Here is a 19,046-nt window from a genome sequence, read left to right as displayed (position 1 = left end):
TCTTGGAATACAACTCCCAGAAGCCCTCACCACCACCTCTGCTGGCCAGGATTTCTGGCAGTTGAAGTCCAATAACATCTGGAGGCCCAAGGTTGGGGACCACAGGAGTAGAGGCTATTAGATGAAGAGTAGGATACAAATATAAGAATAATAATATTTTCTAAACATAAAACAGCAACTGAGCAATTTCAGAAAAAAGCACACTAAAAGCTGATAACCTTTGTGAAATGCACTCATTTACCTAAGTATGTTTCACCAACTGTTAAAACGAAGTAAAAAAGCCAAGGAGCTCTCTCACTTTTCCTCAAACGCTTGTTTTCTGTCAATAACAGTGCATTCAGAAAGAGTTCATAAGGGAAACAGGTTTGCACATCTGCAAGCGCTGGAATGATGAAATGGAATATCTGGTCTGTAAAAGGTGCTGCCAGGAACTCTTCTGTAAAAGCAGCAAAAATCCGTTGCCTGCAGCAGGTAAAGAATGGGTTCTCTTTATGGAATCTGTCAACTCAGTCTTTCACAAATATATTCATACCCAATCGTGTTACAAGTCTGACTATGACAAAGCAGATCACAAATGTAAATAACATTTCATTAATTCTTTATAAAACTCTATTGATCCGTTTTTTCAGAGTGAAATTCTGCTCTACTGCTTATTCTTTTGTCTTATTACTTTTTGGCTAAACAAGCCCACAGAAAAACAATGCACGGTTTTAAGACTAGAAATCCCTAGACAGTACTGACCTAGTCATCTTTTGCCTGTTTGTTTCATTTCACATCGTACTATCGACATGCACATTGTTGCAGCAAGCAGAAAGAGCTACTAGAGATCAGTTGCAGAACTAAAGGTGTCCACTGCTTACCTGGCATCTTCAGGGCAGGAGCTATAGTTAAAGTGCAATGGCTTCAGAACATTCTCTAACAGTATTTTTGCAATAGGAGCCCGAGAAACATCACAATACTCAATACTTGATGGAAGCTTGTTATTTATTAGCAGATATAAAGACCTATAGTATCCTGAAAGAAAGAGACAAAGAAACAAAGTGCCTATTTTAAGGCAGGCAATTAAATGAGACATTTTAATATATTCCAGCACTACAGCCCTGTTGTCTGTTGCAGCAAACAACAAGAAAGGATGTTGTTGCATGTTAAGAAGAGATAAGTTTTCATGGTTTGTATGTTCAAAGCAAAGCAAAGTGTGCTGCTTATAAACCGCCCCATAGTGCTTCAAGCACTCTCTGGGCGGTTTACAAGTGCAGGCTACACCTTGCCCCCTCCCCCCAATGAGCTGGGTACTCATTTTACCGACCTTGGAAGGATAGAAGGCTGAGTCAACCTTGAGCCTGCTACCTGGGATTGAACCCCAGGTCGTGACCACAGCTTTAGTTGCAGTACAGCAATTTAACCACTGCACCAGGAGTATGTTTAGGATTACAGCCCTAATATTCAGAACTAGATTTATCTACATGTATGCTATGGCACTAGTTACAAGTACTTCTAGAAGTATCTATCAGCGTCAGTATTTAATGTCACAATGGTTAGCATCCTACTGGTATTCATGTATACCTTGATTAACGTGCCATGGCTAATTGCAGCTAATTGATAAGGTGCCAGGGTTGGTCTGAGCCATGCACTTGGCCACACACCTGACTGCACAACTGAAATATGCCCTGGTACTTTATCAATTAATTACAATTAGCTTTAGCAAATTACACAAACTTTATGTAAAATCTAATAAGATTATAGCTTTCAAACTTTTCTTAATATCTATGATTTCATAAATATGGGGGTGTGGAGTGGGATTAAATCAGCAAAAGGACCGTTGGTGGCCATCACTCTGAAAAGTTTGAAGACCCACGATTTAGAGGAAAGTCTGCCTCAAGAGAAATGTCTTGCGAAAGGACAGCAAAAATGGGGCCAGCCTGGCTTCCTGTGGGAGGGAGTTCCAGAGTCTGTGAGCAGCAACAGAGAAGACTCTCTCCCGTGTCCCCACCAAATGTGCCTATGACAATAATGGGACTGAGAGAAAGGCACCTCTTGAAGATCTTAATACGTGGGTAGGCTCATAAGGGAGATAGGGTCTTTTAGGGAGATACAGTGGTGCCTCGCTTTATGATTGCCCCGCATTATGACGAAACCGCATTACGACGATCTTATTGCAATTGCAAAACGATGGTCTGAATGGGGTTTTTCACTTTGCGGTGATCAGTTCCCTGCTTCGGGAACCAATTCTTCACAAAACAACGATTTTCCTCCAGCTGATCGGCGGTTTCAAAATGGCCGCCGGGTAAATAAAATGGCTCCCTGCTGTGTTTAGGGATGGATTCCTCGCAAGACAGCCACAAAAAATGGCCGCCCTATGGAGGATCTTCACTGGAGTTTTCAGCCCATTCGAACTCATTGAAGGGGTTTCAATCCATTTCAATGGGCTTTTTATTTTCGCATTACATTTTCGTTCTACAGCAATTTCGCTGGAACGAATTAACGTTGTAATGCAAGGCACCACTGTACAGTCTTTTAGCTTGGACCCAAGCCATTTAATTGTCATTTGTGATATTTGAAAGCAAACTTAAATACATAGTTGCTTGTCATTGTGTGTTCAAAATTCATCATAATGTTGCAAATCGATCATCACACTAACCTTTCTGAATCACATAGTGCAAGATTTGTTCAATTATTGATGCTACCTTGTTAGCATCTTGTATAACAGGCAAATAGGTATTCTCAGACGAAAATACTTCAAGCATCCTCATAGGAAGTGCAACATTCAGACTGTCATCATTGCAGCTTTGGAGTAATCTATGACAAAGTAAAGAGTATTACACAAGAGGTACAGAGGTTTTCCTTTCTAGCAGAAAAAAAGTAGTATACTGTAATAATTTGAAAACAATGGGATTAGTTTTCAGATTTCTTCTCTGTGAAAATACGTGATTACAGAATACAAGTTATCACATAATAAGTATGCACTGGTAAAATGTCAGAATTTCCTTTCTGCCACAGATGAATCAGTGCCAGCACTTTGGCCTTATGGACTTTAGAAGGTATTAGAGACAACAATGGGCAACTTCTATTGTGGTTTTACATGCACAGAAGAATCACAGAAGCCAGTGCAATTAAGTGCTGGACACCTATGGGCATGTGTTTGTCATGTGTCCAACAACTTGTGAATCAGATCTAATTCACCACAGCAACTTCCATGATTTTTCATCCACAGGCATAAAAACAAAACAGGATTGGGGACAGTGTTATCTATAGCACACTAAGTCTTTAGTAATGAAGGCATAAGATTATTTATAACAAGACATAACAAGGAAAAATATTGAGTGTTTTAACGCTTGTTTCTCGTAAATTTTTGCATTTGGGGTGTGATTTTGGAAGACCAGGAGAACATTTTTTTACGTTTTTTATGGTTAAAAATAATTTTAGATTAATGCTGTAGTGAGTTATAAACAGTTCAAGAGCCAGTCTTGCTAAAATCAGAGAACTGCGTGCATGCGGGTGGGTGGCTGGGAGTGTGTGCGGGCAGGAGTGTGGGCAGGCGCACGTACATACACACGTTTCTTCAGCCCTTGAAAATATTGCAAATATTATGTTGCCCTCTGTGTGAAAAGTTTGAAGATCCATACTCTAAGCACTGAACACAACCACAACCTACTCCATGTTGTTTCACTGAAGCTGACTGAAGCTAAAGATTCTAAGTTCACAATTTAATTTACACTTAATATGGCTCTACATACTTAATATGAATCCAGCTCTAGGGATATAGTGTATTCTGGAGTAAGTTTATCTTATTTACCTGCAACACAGACCCAGCAGTCTTTTTATCTGAAATAGGCATGTAAGCTTGTCAGGGCCATCAAGTTGCTTCACAAACTGAGAATGTTGTTTAATCAAGTTTTGACACATCCATATCTAGGGAAAATCAAAGAAATCCATAAACATAAGTATTAAAATGCTTTAGAAATATTACTGCTTTTTGTACTCTGGATATTAATGTACTTAATCCTAACCCATGTAGTAAAAATGCAAAACAAAACAAGAACATCTGGCTCTTCCTTCCTTCTCAGTATAAATGGCTTCAATGAGTCATTTCGCAGTGCAACCGAGAGAGACTTGGATTTTCTTTGGAGCAAGCAAAATCTGTCAATTTGCATGAAAATACTAAGAAAATTGTTACAGATATGTTTGTATTTTACAGAGAAGAAAAATAAGCAAAAGCCAAACCTACACCTCCAGGGAAAAGGTATAGCTATGTATATAAAGCAGACAGATTAAATGGCTATCTATCAAAGAGGCTTTACTGTGGATTTCCTGCTTTGGTAGATGACTGGACCTGAAGACTCAGGGGGCCCTCCCAGCACTATAGTTCTATGATTCTATACTATTAAGTTAAATCTATTTTAAAGGTCCAATGGGGCAAAGCAGCCAGTCTAAGCTCCCTTCAGGGAGAAGTAGAAACTGAGCAATACAAGAAAAGACACTTCATCAATTAAGTACCTAAGACTCACATAGTGTAGGACATAGTTCATTCACACAAAGAGTCCCTCTCTAATGTCCTGATTCAGAAGGAACAACTAAACTGAGCAAATCACAATCTGGGGAGGACAACATAGCCCAATGTGGATATTGTGGCAAGCTTCTATTTACAAAACTGTGAACTGAAGAACATTAGAGAATTCAGAGAGAAAGGGGCAATGCAATATCCCAACAAACGTCCCAATAGCCTATGTATGATTCCCATGAATCAAGCCATTTTCCAACAACATTGCCCCTTAGGGTGCATAAAGCACTTGTATTATACACAAAGTGTTAAAACTTAAAGAGAAGAAACTTTGCACAAGTCTGATTTCTCCACCTGATTGATTGGCCGCCCTATTAGTTCAGGAGTACTATTCTGGGCAGTTTAAAGGCAAATTAAAACATACATTAAACAAACAATAAACAGTAAAATTAAAACACATTAAAATACATCATCACGAGTACACACAAGAAACTAAGCTATTCCTATACTACTGATTAGTGAAGCATAAATAATACATTACATTACTTAAAACTTGTAAAAAAAAAAAAGAATAAGCTTCCTTAATGAAAGCTGAGGACTTACCAAACGTTTGGAATCCTCATTATGCCTATAGAAAAACAGAAGCTGGCGAACTAAGAGTGTCAGATTTGCTCCATTGGCAGTGGAGAAACCTCCTCCAGACTGTGCTAAATTAGCATAGCGGTCAAACTCACTCCTCTGAATGGAATACTTAAAATAGAGAAAAAACATAAAGTTAATGAAATTTAGTCTCAGAGATCAGGACACTCAAGCAGGATTTTAACGTACCCCAAAACAATTATGTGGGTTGTATTACTACACAAGAACAGTTGTGTGAAATTCCTCAAATATATCAAGATGGTGCAAAGGGTACAAAAATTCTGAATGATGGGGCCCATTATCACCTTGGGGGGTGGTGAATGTACTTGTTATTAACAGGCACAGCACTGATACTGTGATCCATTCACCAGTAATCTGATAATAAAACTACTGGAATACATTTATATCTGGTTTTATTTATTTATTTCTTACTCATATTCTATCTTTTTCTCCATAAGGAAGCTAAGGAGACTCACAATTAAAACCATACAACAATTACAAATTTTTAAATGTCATAAAATTTATATAAAAAGACTTAACATTTTTCAACATTAAAACCACAACTTAAAAACATTTTTTAAAACACTTCCAAAAACATTAAACATCTAAAAGGCAGTAACTGTAGCATTTCTATAAAAAAAACCAACCACCTACTACTTAAAAGCCTTCCTGGAAAAAGAAGACCTTTGATGACAGAAGGACAAAAAGGAAGGGGATCACCCAGCAGCCCATTCCAAAGCTTGGGAGCAAACTCTGAGAAAGCCCTTGTGCATGGCTTGGAAACTGCACTTCATATATACTGCAGCAGGACTGGATGCTCAGAAGAGCACCAAAACATGCACATTGTGCTTGGAACAAAAGAACTGCTGCACTGGTATTACATGCTGGGAAGCTCAGCAAAAAGAAAGTCAGAATAATGACAGTGACAACCATTAAGACAACATTTATGATAATCCATCATACAATTTCAAAAACAGATTTAAGAAAAGATAACTGCATAAAAGGGCCTACTTGGTGTTTTCTGTCCCTGTACCCCCGTACAAAGGACTGGATGATTATTGCATTTTTCAGTCTTCTCCTTTCTTCCTAAGGAAACAAAACAAAGGTCAAAATAAAAATTTGCTGCACTGTAGCTAACAGTGCAAAGCAACGACAAGAAACACACCCATGAATCCACTGAAAAAACGGACATACCAGAAAACATTCCTCATATATGTATTAATTCTTTGATAACAACAAAGGAAAAAAAAATAGTGGGTTTTGGAGCAGAAAAGAGCAGAATTGTCCAAGTAAATTGGACTGAAAAATACAGTGGTGCCTCGCTTAACGACGATAATCCGTTCCAGGAAAATCGCCGTTAAGCGAAAACATCGTAATGTGAAAAAACCCCATTGAAATGCATTGAAACCCCTTCAATGCATTCCAATGGGGTCAAAACTCACCGTCCAGCGAAGATCCTCCATAGGGCAGCCATTTTCGCTGCCTGTCTTGCGAGGAATCCGTCCCAGAAAATAGCGGAGAGCCATTTTGTTTACCCGGTGGCCATTTTGAAACTGCTGATCAGCTGTTTAAAAAATGTTGTTTTGCAAAGAATCGGTTCTCGAAGCAGGAAACCGATCATTGCAAAGCGAAAAACACCCATTTAGACCATCGTTTTGCGATCGCAATTGCAATTGCAAAAAGATCGTCGTAATGTGGTTTCGTCGTAATGCGGGGCAATCCTAAAGCGAGGCACGACTGTAGCATTGAGAATCCAATCATGGGTAGGGTTCAAAAATACTAGTGTCAGATACATACACATGCACATACAATTTTTCTGTATAGAATATTTCTATACTATTAAAATTTAAGCAGTTCACAAATAAAATATCTTACTGGCTATTAAAAGCAACTTATTTTAGACTTGACACTACTGCCTTCTTCTATCACCAGAACCTCTGCTATCATATGGATCAGAAATGTGCACATTCATGTTTTTGGGCTACAACTCTCAGAACTGCTGAGGCTGCTATATTCATAAGAAGCCTATCATGTAAGGTAATCAGGCATTTCTTGGATGATTTGTCAAAATAAGAAGTTTGATTTCTTTTTTAAAAAAATATTCCTAGCCTTTATGCTGAAGACTCAAAACAAATGGAATTTGGAAAGGGTTCTAGTTTCAGAAATCACAACATGCATCAACATCTGGTAGAGCTCCCTGCTTTTCTCATCCACTAATAGCAACTTGAGTCCATTGTTACTTTCTTGCCCCAGACTCTATTCAGAATGTTGAATAAAAGCTGCTAAAATGTTCATAGAATGAATGTTATTAGAATAAATCATGCAAAGTCATATGGAATCCTCAGAATTTAATCTGGGTTTCTTGAGGCAGAATCAGGGTGGATTTGATTCAAATCACAATTTAAATCATGGTTTAAAAAATCAGATTTTTTTGACTATTTAAATTTTTTTAAAATCATTTTTAATTTAAATTGTGATTAAAATTATTTAAATCAATTCAATTTATTTTTTAAAAATTACTGATTTTTATCCACTATGAGTAAAATTCATATTTGTGCACAGTACTATGCATCTGCATTAGCAAGTTAAATGAAAAAAAATGCTATCAACAGAATCAAGAAGTTTTACATGAAAATACTTGACAACAAATGAGAAAAGAATATCTATAACTCTGAAAACAGAAAGTTTTTTTTTCAGTTTGGACTCGCGTCAGAAACAGCTGCTGATTTTCCATAACACAGTTGAATTACAACATGAGACAGTTATGTTCTGCTCTATAGGCCTAGGTTTCATCCAAGAATACATAATTGTCAATTAGTGACCCATAATTGCAAATGTTTGAAACTGGAGGTCAATGATGCAAGAGCACTATATTCATTTCCTTTTTAAAGCTCTGTTTGAATTTATTCTCGACAGATATGTTCTTTCATTTCATAAAATTTGTAAAATATAGAGATAAGATGTATCTTCAAAAGGGGGAAAAATGTATATATTTCTATAAATACAGTGGCTTGTTTATTATGCACATTTTCTGTGCCAATGTTTCATGGATAACTATTTGCTAGTCATTTTCTGCAAGGCTGGTACTCACAGAATTTACATAGTTAATATTGTCTTTTAACAATGTTAACTGCCTTTGTATATTCATTGTTTTTATCTTTTAAACATGTAAGCTGCCTTGAGTCCTTTTAAAGGAAAAAAGTAGCATAAAAATACCGTGTTTCCCCAAAAATAAGACAGGGTCTTATATTAATTTTTGCTCCAAAAAACGCATTAGGGCTTATTTTCAGGGGATTTTTTTCTCCCATGTACAACAATCTACATTTATTCAAATACAGTCATGTCATCTGGTTGCTGCACAATGGTGGAGAGCGAGGTTTCACTTAATTAGGCTTATTTTTGAGGTAGGGCTTATATAACGAGCATCCTGAAAAATCATTCTACGGCTTATTTTCAGGTTAGGTCTTATTTTCAGGGAAACAGGATATTTTAAATAAATAGTAAATATAGCTAAACAAGTTAGTAGGATAATGACAGTTGGGGTTTCATGCCATGTAGTGCAAGCAATAAGTGTACAAACATTCATTCCACAGGTCAACAAAAGTACTCTCTGAAATACAGATAGTTCTCCACATAACTGCATCTCCATAGCTGCTGAATCACAAAATGTATTTAAGCAAATCTTTGAAAACAATGACGTGGTACATGTTACGCTGACAGTCAAACAAAAGGTGTGAATCAGGATGAAACTGATGTTTCTGCTGGTGAGTCAAGATCATTTTAGGGATTTTAAGACAACACACTTGCACAAACAATTCTAGCAAAATAAGAATTCTGTGCAAAAATCAAACAACTAAAGAAAGCCTGCCCTTTCATGCCTCTGAAAATTCAACAAACATAAAAATGAAAATAACACACTAGACTGATCAAGGAAAAAGGTAAGATCACATTATCAGACCACAGAGTCTTATCCTAATAGTTTGCTTCAGCTGAAGCACGCTGAAAAGCTCAATAAGAGAGCATGTACTTTGCACACACAAAAATCCCAGATTCTGTCACTAGGATCTTAAGGCAGGGGTGGGAAAGGCAGCTGTCTTCTGACTCCTGGAAAGCTGGTGCAAAGCACTCTGGACAACTGTGGACGGAACACAGGCAGCTTCCTATGTAGGGCCAAGTAACAGTTCTGTGGAAGGTTAGCACAGGTAATGCAAAGGAAGTTTGCACTTTAACCAGGATCAGAAACGGTGGTTTTAAGTTCGTTGGTATGGTTTTTCATTCCATAAGATTTTTTTTTCATTCTACTTTTTATCACACAGAATTAATTTCAACTGATAGCTTCTGTTTTGTAAGGCTCCACTTGGATCATACCTCTCGTTTCCGTCTCTCCTCCTGAGTCCGATGCAAAAGAGATGCCTTTTCCTCCTAGAAAAGAACATAATACAGTGCTTCTAAACAAGTGCTTATGAAGTTTTGTGTAAAGATAAGTCTTCCTAAACTGAAATATGGTCTATAATATACAATATGTACATGCCTCTTCTCTTTTTAAAGATCTGGATCCACAACTATCAATTTGACACATTAACAGTATCAACACATAAACACCACCTGTCTTAATACATTCTATCTCAAGACCTCAATTACAAACAGATGTATGAGATTCTTGTTTCCATTCAAATTGATATTAGGTTTTAACTGATGTATATTGCCCTGATGTTGGCTAATAGATCTAACTGCTTAATAAATCTGCATGAATAAATGATAATCACCTCTGGAGGGGGGGCAGGGCAGCCATCCTTGTCCAACTGAGTTAACAACATGTGAAAGATTCACCCCAAAAGATCCCTTTAATATAACATTGGAAGATTTTGGTCACTTTATTTGATTTTATTATATGGATAAAGTAAATAATGTACTTTTTCAAACCCAGCAAATTTGTTTCCTAACGAGACCTAGGCATCCTTACAATACTTTCCCAGATAAAAGTGGGTAAATCCAAATACTTAATATTTTTAGTACAGCCTACAAAGCAGAAGTAAACATTTATACTGGTGGATAAGACTGGTGGAGTGGGGTGGAAAGACTGGACAGTTCATTTGTTTTAAAGGAAGCTTTGGTGATCACTAGTCTTGCTTTTTAGGAAATTTCAGAAAATCACTTCCACTACAAAGTGCATGTTTATTTATCCAGCTGCCTTTTTATTTCCAAATACACTGGTAACAGAAAAGAGCTGATCAAATGTCATTGCTTTCTAGAAGGTCCATCATCTCTAAAAAAAAAATCAACAAGCCCTAATAATAGCCAATCCTTAAACTGATGAATACCACAGAAATCTGCAATCTCATTACTACTGCTGAGTCACAGTCAGTTTTGTATGTTTTATTTCTTACAATCACAGAGTGCATATTCATTGTAGCTCTATTGACAACACAGTTTGATAATATGTACATAAATTCCCATTCCTAACATTTATATCAGAATTGTCCATACATTCCCATGCCTCTGTATCTGGGCTATGCATGAAACCTACTGAGAAGTTAGAGATGGGTATGAGTCACAGTTCAGTGGTTCGGTCCAGTTCAGTGTGCCACTGAAAAAGGTATTCTATAGGCGCAGCACAGTGCCCTGTCCTGTCTCCTCTGTGAACTCACCTGCTCATCCATTCACAGCACATGCTTCCTTCCTCTGCCTCTTCTGGCAGCCACCCACTCAGACAAAGGGGGGGGGGAGGGAAGCGCACAACTCTGAGTAGGCAGCTGCTGGAGGAGGCAGAGGAGGAAAGAGATCTGCAATAATTGAGTAGGCCATAGTGCTAAGGAGTCAGAGAGAAATGTGCTTCAGCTGGGGAATGGGCAAATACACGGAGGAGGCAGGAGAGGGGAGTGTGCCATGCCCACGGAATCCCTGTGTGGGCTCTGAGCCAAACCACTGAACTGCAGTTCGTGCCCATCTCTATTCAGTAGTAATGAATGCAATTAAAACAATGGAAGTCCTTTAGAAGTATGTAAGTATGAGTCCTATTAAAAACACATGCATTGTTTAAATTTATGCAGGTATTTATTTAATTGTTTATGTACTGGTTGTAGGACCAAGTCCTTTGTAAGGTGGTTTGCATAATATAATGAACAGTATAAGTAAAACTCAAACTCTATGGAACAGTTAGCAACAGGACGTTCAATTAATCAAATAAAAATAGTGTAGTTAAAATAAAATACACCAAAGGAAAGAAGAAAACAAAGTGCATATTTTCTTGACACAGCTTAAACTTAAAGGAATGAAAGTAAAAAAAAGATGAGTTTTTATAGTTCTCTCTAAAATTGATACTAAGAGTAATTCAGGGAGTAGAGTTCCAGTTCCAGGTAGTCATAACTGAAAACAATCTACCTCTGATGCCTGACTGATTTTACCTTTCAGCCTAAGAGTACAGCCTCTCAAGCAAATTCCAATTCCCAGGCAGGATCACAAGTTAACATGCTCCCAAATAATAGACTTTATTTAATTGCAAACTAATTGATTTTGAATGTCACTGCAACCACTAAGTACAGTGGGGTCTTGACTTAAGAACGGCTCGAGTTAAGAACATTTTGACTTAAGAACCACTCTCATAGGAAAATATTGACTTGACTTACATACTTAGATTTGAGTTAAGAACTGAAAAAAACCACGTGGGAGGCAGGGAAAGTGCAAAATTTGAACTTTCAGTTAACTGTTGGCCAGTGAAAAGGGTGCCTGTCTGCTTCCTCACTCCTCCCAGCATTTAGAGACTGGATTGGGAGTCTTCAGAGTTCAGACTGCCTGGTACTGCCTGGACTGTATTTTCCCTGCCTTCCCTGAACCTTTCTTGACCTAAGAAAAAAAGAAACAAAATATCCCCCTCTAGTGGTCGAAGGCAGAATAGCAGCTTCCCATTAGTTTCTATGGACGGAAAAGAGCAGATACGGATCAAATGGCTTTCAATGCATTCCTATGGGAAATGCAGATTTGACCTGAGAACTTTTTGACTTGAGAACCGCCTTCCAATACGGATTAGGTTCTCAAGTCAAGACCCCACTGTATGCACATTTTTACACTGATTGTATGAAATATAACATGGGAAACTTAATTTAAGTAGTGATTTACACAAGGATATGCAAAGGACAGAAAGAAAAGGTAAATTTAAATCAGTCTGCAATGGGGCCTGTGGGAGCTACGCTGACTTGCATGTCCTAATAACAGCTTAGACACCTTTTTGCTACAAACCTATGTACAAGTTAGGAATAAGGAAGTTAAATGATTTTAATATGAATATGTACAGTGTGAATTGGAAAATCTGCAGAAACTGGGATGACAATTTACATCCTCATTAATTTAGGTCAAGTCATTCTACAGTACCATGACAACTGATAATAACCTATATTTCATTATGGCAATAGCTGTTAGCTGGGACAACAATAAGGGTACTGTAGTTTGGCTCCTGGCCTTGCGGGAAAAGTAAGGGAAAAACAAACATACTACAGTTTTTCTCACTGGCTAACAAAAACACAAGCAGTCATCAATGGCAAAGGTTACTATCTACTATGGTGGTGAGCAACATGTAGTCCACATGCCACATGGAGCTCCTCAAGGTTGCTTTGAAAAACCTCCAGATTATTCTGCCACTGAAGCCCCATCTTTTCCAAAATACGTGCATTTATCCCCTTGTTTCCTCGTTTGTCTAAAATGTCACTTCTCGTCCATGTTCTTTCCTACTGGCTCTATACTCTGCCACTCTCCTTATCATGGAGTGCCCACAGTCACCACAGAATTTTAGCAACCACTGTAGAGGTGGAAAAGGAAAAGAGTGGGTTCCTGAAAGTTGCAATGGAATTAATCAGGACAATGAACCCAAAAAGTTGACCATCACAGTAAATCATGACAGAGTGTCAGATTAAGCTGGAAGAAACCCAGGTTCAAGTCATCATTCAGCCATGGAACTCATTAGCTGAAACTCAAGCCAGCATTAGGTGACACACTCAACTTGTCTTACAGGATTATTGTGAAGATAAACAGAAGTGGGAGACTGTATGACACTTTGAACAACTTGGGTGAAGGACATAATAAATTGTATTAAGGATAAATTACATTTTCATGCTTTTAAAGATAATGATGGGAAAAACTGAAGGCGGCAGGAAATAAGGAACACCAAATATGAAATATATTGACTAAATAAAGGAGGCCTTCAGTCTTGAGTTTGTAAGATCTGAAATGAACTCTTAAGGAAGGACAAGAGCTTTTGGACGTCCCTAGTTCATAGGGTCATCATACACTGGAAGCAACGTAATGGCACAGAACAACAACAACGCCCAGATTCTAAGTAGTCATATAGCAATGCATAATAAATGTTGCTGTTACTATGTGTATTCAAGTCACTGCCAAGTTCCCACTTATGGTAGCCCTAACAGAGTTTTCCAGTTATCTGAGATCTTCAAGGAATAATTTGCCATTGCAAATTCAGTTCAAACTCTCCAGTGAGTTTCCATGGTCAAATAAGAATTTGAATCCAGGCCTCCTGAGTTTCAGTCTGACCCTTTATTTACTAGGAGCATAGTAAATACTTCACTATCATTTTGATAATATTTCACCAATCAGTTCACCAGATCTTTATAACCTAAATTCACTACACTGGGAATCCAAAAGCAAGTGAGGCCATTAAGTGTACTGAAATCTTAATAAACCACACATGACATTACAATACACTTTTCGTAGCCCCTGATTGTGGTTTAAAATCCACCAGTAGTTTCAGTACCATACTGAAAATATATTATCCTCGCCAGCTTTTCTGAGCAAAAAAAGCACCATCTTTAAGTGGGACTACTAGTTTCATAATTTTATGCCAAAATATATAAAGCACTTTAGATACAATCTTGAAGGACAAGCCATTCTTGTCAATTGCAATCAATATGTATTCTGTCTAGTGCATAAAGCAATGTAATAGTACCAATGTAATCTGATGAGCATTAATGGCTTTTAGCTCTAAAACATGTCAGTAAATAAGACAGTTGTTCTATAATTCAGACAAAGAGCTACACTTACTTGATGTATTTCTGATGCACATTTGATTCATGAAAATGTGTGTTAAATGATACTATATATCAAAGCATATGCTGTGGTACTTATGGACAATTAGACAATGGTTGAAATCCTGATCAAGTATGCACAACAGAGTTGAGCCTGAAGAAGCATGCAACTGCACAATCAATTGCATGTTTCACATGGCAACTGTTGCATAACATGTCTATGGAAGTGTTTCATTGGTATTACTTCCGCTCTGCCCCTTTTTCTCTACCGGTTCTAGTTTTGTATTATGCACGCTTAACTGCAGAACAAGATTGTTCTTCAGTCATCATGCTCTTTCAAAGGCCTGTTTTTTTACAGTTCGTAGCAAAGATTTAAAATTTTAGAACAAATAATCAAAATTCAAAACATATAAAGAATTAACTGACGCTGTTTGTTTAGCATGCAAATTAGCTACAAAATAATAGAAAACTGCTTCATCACTTTAAACCAGCTGACTAGTTGTTGATCCTTGATCAACTTCAATCCACATTTTAGCATATTTGTGTTAATCTGGAGAGATAGCAATTCTATCCCCACACATAAGAATCTCATAAAATAAGCATTACTACTCTCAGCGTACAGACAGGAAACTGACATTGTGAACTACAGTAGTGACTTGCAGAAAGCTTGTAAGTGAAATGAGAACAAAAGTTTCACTTGAGGCCAAGTTTCAGTTGTGCCACTGTTGAATCACAATACCATAAACACACTTAATTTAGAATAGAATACAGATTACAAGATCATTTGTTTCTATTGCATATGCTTATTTTTATTGGGGAACTTATAGATGGAGTGCTACCATATCAAGAGCTGGCTAGGTAACTCAGTGAGTTGGGTTCCAGGCTGTGGAGCCACAGGTAAGGAAAGTTCAATACCCCGCTGTGCCTCCTGGGAGAAGAGCCAGCCTGATGTACAATCTCAGAGCACCCCCCACCAAAGAATTGAATGGTAGACCACTTCTATCTAATCTACACCTGGAAACCCCTGAGAAAGGTCACTGTAAGATGGAATCAACTTGACAGCATATTATTGTTGTTGTTACCAATACCACACTATACATTTGGGTGACCTTTTGTACTGCATCAATATTGAACAGAAACATCCCTTCAAAAAGTGTGCTGGTAAGAAATATTTAAAAACACAGGGTTCTGCCTCCCAGCAAAAGAGAACTAATAACACCTCTTGCTGATTTGACCTTCCATGTTGAGAAGCTGGCCTGAGATTTTATTAAATGGTTTTTTAAAATAATGTAATAAAGCCACTTTCCCTATTACCTCCTATACAGTGTAGCCATATAAAATACATAGTGTTTAGGAAATCTGACATTTAAGTTCTGAAAACCCTTTCCCTCCCAAATGAAAGATAACATATATTTAAAGCTACACTGTTGCTTCACACCACCATGAGGCCTAACCCCATTTCTCCTTCTTCTCTCCTCCCCTATTTTACATTTTTTTAACCCAACCTGGTGGGCGGTGACCACCGTTTGTGACCTGACACAACTCACAAGGGGGCACTAGCAAAGCTGGAGGGAATGGCAAGGAAAACCTGCTCATTCCCGTTCAGCGTCTCTTCCGTATTTCTCCCGGAACCAAAACATGATACTATATGATCTCCGTGATCTCTTTCTATCCAAACCCTTAAGGCTCGGTGCAACCCCTGGGAAAGAAAAGCCGAGTCACAACGGCAAGCGAGCACGCCCTCTCCTCCCGAGGATGCCCACACCCTTCGCCACCCACGATCCGCTCCAAAAAACACACACACAACCAGCAAGAGCTCAAGTCTATGGCCTGGGGTGGGGTGGGGTGGGGTGGGGGAAATCCCCCCCAAAAAATATAGGCACAAGGGGCGAGCTCCCCCCGGGGGGGTGTCCTGGGATAAGACAGCCCTCGTCACGCCTGCCTTGCCAAACCCTTTTCCTCTCCCCCCCCAAAGATAGCCACAGAGGCCTGGAAAAATAAAGAGACGATTTATAACCAGAAGGGCAAGAAAGAGGTGTTTTTTGGGGGGTGGGGGTGGGGGGGAGAGTGAAAGAGGCGAGACCGGCACGCGGGGCTTACCTTCCGGCTGGCTCCTCCAAGGGACACCTTGGGCCTGGTTTTGAATTCCCCTTCAAAGCTGAACATGGTCGCCCAGCCTTATCCTCCCATCTAGAGAGCAGCCCCGGCCTCCTGAGCTGGCAGGGAGGAGGACCAAGGCAAAGGGGGGGGGGACAACCTCAGCCTCGGCCCCCACCCACCCTAAAGAAGGCTCCTAATGCTCGTCTCTGAGGCGCCCTCCCCTCCTATTGCTTCAGGAGGTTAAAAAAAAGAGAGAGAGACGCTCGGAAAGGGGGGGGGCAAAGAGCGCTTTTCCTCTTCCCCACCCTCTTCAAAATATATATAGATATATAGTTTCTAACCCTCCCCCCTCCTCCCCGCTCGTTCCGCGGGTGTGGGTGTCTGGTCTCTCCCTTTTCCAAGCCCGCTCCAGCTCCCTCCGTGGCCAAAGGACGAGCTCGGCGCTGCCTCACTTGCAAATTAAAAAAACACACACACACAAAAAATACCAAAAAAAAAAGCCGCCGGTTCCTGAAAGAAGATGGCCGCCGACTGCAGCCTCCTCCTCCTCCTCCCCCCCACACCGCCGCCGCGCGCTCCCGGTCGTCCAGCGCGCGCAAGGCAGGCGGGCAAGGGGTGGCAGGCCAAGCGGGACTCTGAGGCGGGGAAGGAAAGCGGGCTTTTCGAGTGGGAGCGACGCGGCTTTGGCCTCGAAGCCGGACTATCCGGGTACCCAGCCATGGCAGGCCGAAACCTTCCAGCTTTCCCCGCCTGAGAACTGTCCTGTCTGCCCGACTCGAGAAAGTTTCCTCTTCTCCCTCAGGCCCGGCCTCCGAAGTCTTTGTCCCGTCCCCCGCCCTTGGTCCATTTTCACAACAAACACCGTGAGGCGAGAGAAGGTCCTTGGAGGGGGGGGGGAATGGTGTCTCTTTTTCCCCCCCACACCAGTCGTGAATTGTCCTAATTTTATGTTTCGTTCATGCCTTTAAAGCAAAGGTGGAGAATCTTGGGTCTGTCAGATTTTTTTTTTCTGTTTTGGACTTCAACTCCCAGAAGCCTCACCCAGCGCAGCCAATATACGGAATTATGGGAGCTGTAGTTCAAATAAAGTTCAAAAGGCCGGCGGTTTTCCACGCGCCTTGTATTAGATCTTGAATTTAAATAATTGCTCACTGTGCTCTTTTGAATGATTATCACTGAAATTTAACACCGCTGTTTACACTCCCCCCACAATTCTGTTTAAAGCAATTTAAGTCACCAGAGTGTTGTTAAAATTAGGTGGGGTTGGGGGAAGAATAATAATTTATGCTGCTTTAAGAAAGATAGGGTAGAATAAAAATTAATTATTATGATTGTTATCCTATTCTTCTTCCAAGGAATTCAAAGTAAGGTACAGAGATTCCCCTTTTTAATACAGCAGACTGCACTTTTGAACTCTGCCATATACATGCAATATTGTAAATGGAACTTCTTTCTTGGAAAAAATTCTTGTTTAAAATTAACAATTGTCACATAAGTATGTATATGGATTCTCTCCTTTCCAGCTTCCATTTCCCCCTCCCTTCTCCTTTCCTCTATTCGATTATAGGACTCGACTTACAGTCCGCTCAAACTGCAGTTGCAGATTCAATCAGATGATGCACCCTGCTTTTTGTACATTGTCATAATTATGGACCAGTCGCAATGGTTGGAAATATATGGTTTGGACTGTTTCTCAGGAGCATTGGCTACTGTTAGAAAAGCCACAAAAGTAGAGGGTTGCATGTTGAACCATTGTAACTTAGGAATCATCCATATTTACAACAACCCTGTAAAGTAGGTTCAAGCCCTTTTTGAATTCCATGGTGCTGGATAATTATCTGCCAGTGTCTAATGTTCCATTTATGGTCAAAGTTTTAGAGTGGGCTGTAGCTTTATAGCTCCAGGGGTTTCTGGAGATGGATTATTCTAGATCCATTTCAATCTGGCTTCAGGCCCTGATAAGGAATCAAGAGTGCTTTTGGTCAATTTAGTGGATGACCTACATTGGGAATTGGACAGGGGGAGTGCATCCTTGCTCGTTCTGCAGGACATCTCAGTAGCTTTCAATACCATCAATCATGGTATCCTTCTGGACTGTCCCTCTGGGACGGGACTTGGAGGTTCTGTTTTAGGGAGATTGTACGCCTTCCTGTAGGTAGGGGATAGCTGGGGAACTGCTATTCAACACCCTGGCCATTGGCCCATCTCTCAGATTTCTGTTTTGTCCTCTATGCTATTTAAAACCTGCATGAAACTACTGGGAGAAATTGTCTAGAGCAGTGGTCCCAAGCCTTTTCTCAACCACGGACCAGTTGGGGGGCATGGCATGCTTGCGTGGATGTGGCATGCCCGCAGGGGGGGCAGAGCTCGTTCATGCACATGTGGATGTTGTGCTTGGGGGGTGCTCATGCGCAGGCGCACAGCGAGCTCACGGGCAGAATCCACTTGCATGCAGGCGTACGATAGCACTCACGGGAGCTAGGAGATCTGCGTCTGTGGCCCGGTCCTGGATAGGCTGCGGACCTCTGCTGGGTCGCAGACCAGGGGTTGGGGACCTCTGGTCGAGAGCTTTGAGGTTTGGTGTCACCAATAGACATGGGATATTAGTATTCATATCCCAAGGAATACAGATATGAATATGGGCACCACAGGTGCCAGCGAAAACTGACGCCTCCCCCTAGAAGCCACTGGTCCACTTACGGCTGTCCATATGGTAAGTGGACTGCTGTCACCAGTTTCATAGTGCCAATCATGGAAGTAGCCCATCTGGTGCTTCC

At 40.0% G+C, this 19,046-nt stretch overlaps 1 protein-coding gene across 3 annotated transcripts in view; it reads right to left on the bottom strand.

The window, feature by feature from the left end:
- Positions 1–16,830, bottom strand: part of UBE3C (ubiquitin protein ligase E3C) — a 64,048-nt gene extending 47,218 nt beyond the window's left edge. For 2 of the 3 annotated variants that reach the window (XR_013537730.1, XM_020779712.3), the window contains exons 1-8: positions 16,270–16,830; positions 9,506–9,559; positions 6,149–6,223; positions 5,102–5,248; positions 3,794–3,909; positions 2,639–2,796; positions 861–1,014; positions 242–462 (exon numbers count right to left, since the gene is read on the bottom strand). Coding sequence is in view for 2 of the 3 variants with exons in the window: in XM_020779712.3 (XP_020635371.3) it covers positions 242–462; positions 861–1,014; positions 2,639–2,796; positions 3,794–3,909; positions 5,102–5,248; positions 6,149–6,223; positions 9,506–9,559; positions 16,270–16,335 (991 nt within the window). In the remaining variant the exon portion in view is untranslated. The remainder of the gene's footprint in view (positions 1–241; positions 463–860; positions 1,015–2,638; positions 2,797–3,793; positions 3,910–5,101; positions 5,249–6,148; positions 6,224–9,505; positions 9,560–16,269) is intronic. The other variant, XM_073002891.2, reaches the window with a different exon arrangement.
- Between the last annotated feature and the right edge of the window lie 2,216 nt (positions 16,831–19,046).

This window comes from Pogona vitticeps, chromosome 6 (assembly GCF_051106095.1).
Source record: "Pogona vitticeps strain Pit_001003342236 chromosome 6, PviZW2.1, whole genome shotgun sequence".
Taxonomy (NCBI): domain Eukaryota; kingdom Metazoa; phylum Chordata; class Lepidosauria; order Squamata; family Agamidae; genus Pogona; species Pogona vitticeps.
This window is presented reverse-complemented; position numbering and strand designations above follow the sequence as displayed.